Below are 9,389 nucleotides of genomic sequence, written 5' to 3'. Positions count from 1 at the left end.
AAAAACCCCCAAAGTTAGCAGAAGGAAAGAAATCATAAAGATCAGATCAGAAATAAATGAAAAAGAAATGAAGGAAACGATAGCAAAGATCAATAAAACTAAAGCTGGTTCTTTGAGAAGATAAACCAAATTGATAAACCATTAGCCAGACTCATCACGAAAAAAAGGGAGAAGACTCAAATCAATAGAATTAGAAATGAAAAAGGAGAAGTAACAACTGACACTGCAGAAATACAAAAGATCATGAGAGATTACTACAAGCAACTCTATGCCAATAAAATGGACAACCTGGAAGAAATGGACAAATTCTTAGAAATGCACAACCTGACAAGACTGAATCAGGAAGAAATAGAAAATATGAACAGACCAATCACAAGCACTGAAATTGAAACTGTGATTAAAAATCTTCCAACAGCCGTGCCGATAGCGCTGTCGCAAACATGGTGAACATTCCTAAAACCCGCCGGACTTTCTGTAAGAAGTGTGGCAAGCACCAACCCCACAAAGTGACACAGTACAAGAAGGGCAAGGATTCTCTGTATGCCCAGGGAAAGCGGCGTTATGACAGAAAGCAGAGTGGCTATGGTGGGCAGACTAAGCAGATTTTCCGGAAAAAGGCTGAAACTACAAAGAAGATTGTGCTGAGGCTTGAATGTGTTGAGCCGAACTGCAGATCTAAGAGAATGCTGGCCATTAAGAGACGCAAGCATTTTGAGCTGGGAGGAGATAAGAAGAGAAAGGGCCAACTGATCCAGTTCTGAGCTTCATATTTTGTTTTGTTATGAAGGCAATAAACATTTGAGATTGTTAAAAAAAAAAAATCTTCCAACAAACAAAAGCCCAGGACCAGATGGCTTCACAGGCGAATTCTATCAAACATTTAGAGAAGAGCTAACACCTATCCTTCTCAAACTCTTCCAAAATATAGCAAAGGGAGGAACACTCCCAAACTCATTCTACGAGGCCACCATCACCCTGATACCAAAACCAGACAAGGATGTCACAAAGAAAGAAAACTACAGGCCAATATCATTGATGAACATCTTGATTTTGCATCAAGATGCAAAAATCCTCAACAAAATACTAGCAAACAGAATCCAACAGCACATTAAATGGATCATAAAACATGATCAAGTGGGGTTTATTCCAGGATTCTTCAATATACGCAAATCAATCAACGTCATACACCATATTAACAAATTGAAGGAGAAAAACCATGTGATCATCTCAATAGATGCAGAGAAAGCTTTTGACAAAATTCAACACCCATTTATGATAAAAACCCTGCAGAAAGTAGACATAGAGGGAACTTTCCTCAACATAATAAAGGCCATATATGACAAACCCACAGCCAACATCGTCCACGATGGTGAAAAGCTGAAAGCATTTCCTTTAAGATCAGGAACATGACAAGGTTGCCCACTCTCACCCCTCTTATTCAACACAGTTTTGGAAGTTTTAGCCACAGCAGTCAGAGAAGGAAAAGAAATAAAAGGAATCCAAATCGGAAAAGAAGAAGTAAAGCTGTCACTGTTTGTAGATGACATGATACTATACATAAAGAATCCTAAAGATGCTACCAGAAAACTACTAGAGCTAATCAATGAATTTGGTAAAGTAGCAGGATACAAAATTAATGCACAGAAATCTCTGGCATTCCTATACACTAATGATGAAAAATCTGAAAGTGAAATCAAGAAAACACTCCCATTTACCATTGCAACAAAAAGAATAAAATGTCTAGGAATAAACCTACCTAAGGGACAAAAGACCTGTATGCAGAAAATTATAAGACACTGATGAAAGAAATTAAAGGTGATACAAATAGATGGAGAGATATACCATGTTCTTGGGTTGGAAGAATCAACATTGTGAAAATGACTCTACTACCCAAAGCAGTCTACAGATTCAATGCAATCCCTATCAAACTACCACTGGCATTTTTCACAGAACTAGAACAAAAAATTTCACAATTTGTATGGAAACACAAAAGACCCCGAATGGCCAAAGCAATCTTGAGAACAAAAAATGGAGCTGGAGGAATCAGGCTCCCTGACTTCAGACTATACTACAAGGCTACAGTAATCAAGACACTATGGTACTGGCACAAAAACAGAAAGATAGATCAATGGAACAGGATAGAAAGCCCAGAGATAAACCCATGCACATATGGTCACCTTATCTTTGATAAAGGAGGCAGGAATGTACAGTGGAGAAAGGACAGCCTCTTCAATAAGTGGTGCTGGGAAAACTGGACAGGTACATGTAAAAGTATGAGATTAGATCACTCCCTAACACCAAACAGAAAAATAGGCTCAAAATGGATTAAAGACCTAAATGTAAGGCCAGAAACTATCAAACTCTTGGAGGAAAACATAGGCAGAACATTCTGTGACATAAATCAGAGCAAGACCCTTTTTGATCCACCTCCTAGAGAAATGGAAATAAAACCAAAAATAAACAAATACGACCTAATGAAACTTCAAATCTTTTGCATAGCAAAGGAAACCATAAACAAGACCAAAAGACAACCCTCAGAATGGGAAAAAATATTTGCAAATGAAGCAACTTACAAAGGATTAATCTTCAAAACATACAAGCAACTCATGCAGCCTAATATCAAAAGAACAAACAACCCAATCCAAAAATGGGCAGAAGACCTAAATAGACATTTCTCCAAAGAAGATATACAGACTGCCAACAAACACATGAAAGAATGCTCAGCATCATTAACCATTAGAGAAATGCAAATCAAAACTACAATGAGATATCATCTCACACCAGTCAGAATGGCCATCATCAAAAAATCTAGAAACAATAAATGCTGGAGACGGTGTGGAGAAAAGGGAACCCTCTTGCACTGCTGGTGGGAGTGTGAATTGGTACAGCCACTATGGAGAACAGTATGGAGGTTCCTTGAAAAACTACAAATAGAACTACCATATGACCCAGCAATCCCACTACTGGGCATATACCCTGAGAAAACCATAATTCAAAAAGAGTCATGTACCAAAATGTTCATTGCAGCTCTATTTACAATAGCCCGGAGATGGAAACAACCTAAGTGTCCATGATTGGATGAATGGATAAAGAAGATGTGGCACATATATACAATGGAATATTACTCAGCCATAAAAAGCAACGAAATTGAGCTATTTGTAGTGAGGTGGATGGACCAAGAGTCTGTCATACAGAGTGAAATAAGTCAGAAAGAGAAAGACAATACCATATGCTAACACATATATATGGAATCCAAGAAGAAAAAAAAAAGGTCATGAAGAACCTAGGGGTAAGACGGGAATAAAGATACAGACCTACTAGAGCATGGACTTTAGGATATGGAGAGGGGGAAGGGTAAGCTGTGACAAATGGAAAGAAAGGCATGGACATATATACACTACCAAACGTAAAATAGATAGCTAGGGGGAAGCAGCCGCATAGCACAGGGAGATCAGCTCGGTGCTTTTTGACCATCTAGAGGGGTGGGATAGGGAGGGTGGGAGGGAGGGAGACGCAAGAGGGAAGAGATATGGGAACATATGTATATGTATAACTGATTCGCTTTGTTATAAAGCAGAAACTAACACACCATTGTAAAGCAATTATACTCCAATAAAGATGTAAAAAAAAAAATAGTAAGTGCTCAAATGTAAATCGAAAACACAATGATGCAGAGCAGTAGGAACTCTCATTCATCGCTGGTAAGAATGCAAAATGGGACAGCCACTTTGGAAGGCAGTTTGAAGTTTCTTATGAAACTAAACATACTCTCATCATATGATCCAGAAATCACACTCCTGGGATCTTCTCAAATGAGTTGGAAATGTTATGTCCACACAAAAACCTGCTCGAGGATGTTTAGAGCAGCTTTATTCATAATTAACAAAACTTGGAAGCATCAAGATGTCCTTCAGTAGGTGAATGGATAAATAAACTGTGGTACATCCAGACAAAGGAATATTATTCACTACTAAAAAGAAAGCAGGGGCTTCCCTGGTGGCGCAGTGGTTCAGAATCCGCCTGCCAGTGCAGGGGACATGGGTTTGATCCCTGGTCCGGGAAGATCCCACATGCCGTGGAGCACCTAAACCCGTGTGCCACAACTACTAAGCCTGCACTCTAGAGCCCGCGAGCCACAACTACTGAGCCCATGTGCCACAACTGCTGAAGCTCATGTGCCTAGAGCCTGTGCTTCACAACAAGAGAAGCCACCGCAATGAGAAGCCTGCACACCGCAGCAAAGAGTAGACCCCGCTCGATGCAACTAGAGAAAAGCCCGTGCGCAGCAGCGAAGACCCAATGCAGCCAAAAATTAATTAATTAGCTAATTTAAAAAAAGAAGAAATCAGCTATCAAACCATAAAAAGACATGAAGGAACCTTAAATGCATGTGACTAAGTGAAAGAAGCCAGTCTTAAAAGGTTACATACTATACAATGTAAACTATGTGACATTCTGGAAAAGGCAAAACTATGGGGGCAATAAAAAGATCAGTGATTGCCAGGGTTTGGAGAGTGGGGAGGGATGAATAAGTGGAGCACAGAGGATTTTTAGGACAGTGATTCTGTCCTGTATGATACTATAATGATGGATACACGACATTATATATTTTCTAAACTTAGAGAACGTACAACACCAAAAGTGAACTCTAATGTAAACTTGGGGGTTAATGCTATGTCATTGTATCAATAGATTCATCAGTTTTAACACGTGTGCCACTCTAGTTGGGAGTGTGCTAGCAGGGAAAGCTATGCACGAGCAGTTGTAGGGGATATACGGAACCCTCTGTACATTCTGCTCAATTTTTCTGTAAACCTAAACTACTCTAAAAAATAAAGTCTGGGGCTTCCCTGGTGGCGCAGTGGTTGAGAGTCCGCCTGCTGATGCGGGGGACACGGGTTCGTGCCCCGGTCCGGGAAGATCCCACATGCCGCGGAGCAGCTGGGCCCGTGAGCCATGGCCGCTGAGCCTGCGCGTCCGGAGCCTGTGCTCCGCAACGGGAGAGGCCACAGCAGTGAGAGGCCCGTGTACCGGAAAAAAAAAAAAAAAAAAGTCTGTTTAGTTTAAAAAACACACACACAATGATATGCCACTTCACATCCATTAGGACGGCAACTATCAAAAAGTGTTGGTGAAGGAAGTGGAGAAATTGGAACACTTGTGAGCAGTTGGTGGGAATATAAAATGGTGCAGCCGCTGTGGGAAACAGTGTGGCAGTTCCTGAAAAAGTTAAAAATGGAATTACCATGTGGTCCAGCAATTTCACTTCTGAGTATATACCCAAAAGAATTGAAAGCAGGGTCTTGAAGAGGTGTTCGTACATGCATGTTTATGGCAGCATTATTCACAGTTGCCAAGAAGTGGAAAAAAACCCAACTGTCTTTCAACGGATGACTGGATATACAAAATGTGGTACATACATACAATGGAATATTACTCAGCCTTTAAAAGAAAGGACATTCTGACATGTGCTACACCATGGATGAACCTTGAGGACATTATGCTAAGTGAAATAAGCCAGTCACAAAAAGACATATACTGTATGATTCCACTTATATGAGGTACCCAGGATTGTCAAATCCAGACAGAAAGCAGAATAGTGGCTGTAAAGAGGAAAAGGGAGTTGTAGTTTAATGGGTACAGAGTTTCAGTTTTGCAAGATGAAATCGTTCTGAAGATTGTTTGCACAACAAAGTGAATATACTTATTAATACTGAAATGAACACTTAAAATTGTTAAGATGGTAAATTTTATGTTACGTGTATTTTACCACAATTAAAAATAAAATAGAAAATAAAAGAGCTAAGGATGTTATGAAACACAGACACCAAAAAGGGAAAACATTTGATTAAACTCCAATAAGGCAAATGCTACCAGACAAAACCAAAAGGCAAATAAATGTTAAACTGGCAGGAAAATAATTGCAACCCTTGTGATAAACAAAAGGTTAATGGTATCACTAATGAAATATACCAAGAACTCTTAAAACTCAAGAAGATAAAGGCAAACCATCCGATAGAAAAATAGATAAAGACATGAGCCGGCCATTCTCAGAGAAGGACCCCACCCCAAAAAAGTTTAATAACTGCCAAACATGTTCATTCTCATGAGTTACCAAATAATTTAGAATTTTAATTTTAAAACAAGAAGATGCTAAGTTTCTCCTTTTGGATTAGGAAATGTTTAAAAGATGGCTAACTGCCACATGGTTCTTTTGGGCGCAAAGAGAGCCAGAGAAGCAAAGATGCTCAGTTGACCAACTGTCCACCGAAACAAACATCTTAAGATGCAAACACCTGTTTCCACATTTTCCTTTAAAAAAAAAAAAAACCATTGAATGAATTCCTTTTATAATCGGGAGGAAAAAACTAAACCAATTCTTATGTGGTGAGTCACATGAAAATTAGCATGTTTCCAAAGGTAATAAACAAATGTAATGGACCAGAAAAACCCATTGACACTCAGGGTCTGAAAGAGTATGAAGAAGGAAGTGTTCTCATACACTATTGGCAAGAGTGTAAACTAGTACAACCTTTTTGGAGGACAATTTGGCCATTTCCATCAAGATTTCAAATGTTCGTGCTTGATCAGACAATTCCACTTTAGGAAAGTTACCATGTAGATATACTCACACACACACAGAAAGGCACAATATATAAAGTTTTATTAACTGCAGCAATGTTTGCATAAGTGAAAAATTGGAAATGACTCAAGAGCCCATCAATAGAATATTGGTTAAAAATTTTATGTTAAAAAATATATATTATGGTATATCCCTACTATGGAAAACTATGTTAGGGTTTAAAAAATTATATGAACTGATTTGGACAGCCATCCAAGAGTATTATTAAGAGAACATGGGAAGTTTCAGAACAGTTGTAAAAACATGTTATAACATAATCCTGTTTTTATAAAATAATATAAAAATTAGTTCAAAAACTCTAGGAAAAATCTGAAAGAATACACATCATACTGAAAGCATATCTGAGCCATCTCTGACTCAGGTCTGTATGAAATTGTTGGAAACGATACACAATTTTGTATTCTTTGAATTTTTTGCATTATTTTTGAAACCAGAAAAAAAAATAAAGAAATAACTGTTTAAGGGTGGGATTCCTCATACTATAAAAAACTGAGTACCTCTGGCACCTGGTTTAACCTCTGGCCTCCTCCACCTCTTTTCTCTCTATCAAAGTCAAGGCAGACTCCACCTCCCTAAGCATTTCCTAAGGGCTTCAGTTTATTCAGATAGCCTTCCTCTGTGATCTCTGGACTGTTTGGACCCTGAACCACAACCGGTTCCCTTTGATTATAGGCTCTTTACTGTTTATAAGCTGATTGTGCCAACCAAGGTGTGAACATTCATCCTGGCCACAGTGCAGAATGATTAGAAGAGAATGGAGTCTCCCAAGGAGGGAGACTAGCGGGTAGCACACGACCTGGGCACTGGCTCTTAGCTGCCCCGCCCAGTCAGGACTGACAGCACTGTGTCCCTGCTGGACATTTCCCACCTCATCTGTTGCCCTGCATGCCCCCCACCATCCACAGCGAGGGCTTTTTTAGGGACCAGAAAGGCTCAGGGAAGCTTCCCAGGGGGCCTGGAATTTAGACTCGGTACTAAGCACTGAGGCCAATGGTCAAAAGATTAGTAAGTATACCTCAGGATGGCTACAGTGTCCCTTCTCTACAGGGGCAATCACAAGCCTCCATGAAAAGCCTTCCCTACTTCTTTCCTCTGGGTTCTCTAAGCAGTGGCCGCTCCTTACCCATACCTTTGCCTGCCTCAGTCCTTAGTTAATGGGCAAGACAGACCTACACCTAGCCATTGTGTCATGACACCCAAGCCCACTGAGAACTCCATGCAGTGTCTCCAAAGTGGGTGCAATTGAGCCTGGTCTGGTGCAAGCCCAGGACAGCTAAAAGCCGAAGGGAACTGCCATCCATACCTGGGAAAACAATCCCATGTGCCCTCCTCACCTGTTTCCCCTCACACAAGCTTCTAACCCCTGGCCTGAGTCACCTGGGGGCCCAGGACAGCGTAAGCAGGTATTCAATGCACGATTCTTCTGGTGAAGGGTAGGTATCCTGGACACCTGGGTGGGAGGGGAGAGGTTTGTAAAACACAGATGGCTGAGTCCTACCCCCAGGGTTTCTGATTCAGCCCATCTGGGTGAAACCTGAGGATCTGCATTTCTAACACGTTCCAGATCATGCTGTCGCTGCCTTCCAGTTGGCCTGGGGACCATACTTTGGGAACTGCTGGGTTTGAAGATGGGGTGGAGTCAGGAAGACGTCAGGAAGCTGTGCTGGACAGGACCAGAGCCAGAAGCAGAGCAGGGCCAGCAGGGACAGCAGGGAGGATGCAGAGCATTTCTGAGGGGAGGGGCACCAGAAAGGTGTCCAGGTGGGTGTGGGCATGAGGGAGAACGAGGGGTCTAGACAACTCAGGTTTCTAGCTTGAAGGACCGAGGGGAAGGACTCTGAAGCAGGGAACCCAGGAGGCACAGCAGCATCGAGGGTAGGGGACGAGGATTCTGTTTTGGGGGGTCATCTGGGTGGGGATGTCCAATAAGCAATCCGTAATTTTAGTCTGGATCAGGCATGAGGCATTGGGACTGTGGGAATGTGGAGGTGAGAGTAATTGCCATAGAGCTGGTAGCGGCTAGCTTGGGAAATGAAGCAGCTACTCAGGAAGAGGACATGAGAAGAAGAGCAGGAACCTCAGGACTGTGGACAAGCCTACAAGCTTGTGAGTCTTATTAGGTGTGCCTCCACACTGAAGCAGCTACCTTGGGCTGTATTCCCGATGTTCAGGGACTGGCAGAGGGAATCCAGGAAGGAAAGGAGAAAGGAAGGAGACAGTGGGGTTCCAGAGGAGGCTTCCGCTGTCCTGGGTCCCCAGGTGACTCAGCCCAGGGGTTAGGAGCTTGCGGTGGGGGGGGGGGGGGGGGAGGGGGCGGGTGCAGCAGGTGAGGAGGGCACACAGGATTGCTTTCCCAGGTATGGGTGGCTTTTCCCTTTGGCTTTTAGCTGTCCTGGGCTTGCACCAGACCAGGCACAATTGTATCCATTTTGGGGACACTGCCAAGGGGTGGCGGGCATCAGGGCCTGAGTAGGGAGGTGTGGAGGGAGGAAGCCCACTGCCATTCTTGGTATGGCTCTCTGTCCAGGAGCAGAGCTCCATCTGGCCTCACTCTGGGCAGCTTATAAGGCCTGGTGTGAGCTTTGTTTATGCTAGTGCATAAAAGGAACAAATCTGCCAGCACCGAGGCTGCTGCCTCTCGAGTCCTTTTGCATACATTTTTCAAATGATAATTCACTCTACCCAGCCCCCTTCCCACCCCCCCACAAGGCCGATTTATTGAAAAAAGCACCTTATATGGTAATAC

General features: G+C 42.2%; 1 protein-coding gene across 1 annotated transcript; it reads left to right on the top strand.

Annotated features, from left to right (window-relative positions):
* Nucleotides 1–440: 440 nt before the first annotated feature.
* On the top strand, nucleotides 441–761 carry LOC136134005 (large ribosomal subunit protein eL42-like). The gene has a single exon (XM_065891438.1). The coding sequence runs from the start codon at nucleotides 441–443 to the stop codon at nucleotides 759–761; it is 321 nt and encodes a 106-aa protein (XP_065747510.1).
* Nucleotides 762–9,389: the final 8,628 nt, after the last annotated feature.

This window comes from Phocoena phocoena, chromosome 14 (assembly GCF_963924675.1).
Source record: "Phocoena phocoena chromosome 14, mPhoPho1.1, whole genome shotgun sequence".
NCBI classification, from domain to species: domain Eukaryota; kingdom Metazoa; phylum Chordata; class Mammalia; order Artiodactyla; family Phocoenidae; genus Phocoena; species Phocoena phocoena.
This window is presented reverse-complemented; position numbering and strand designations above follow the sequence as displayed.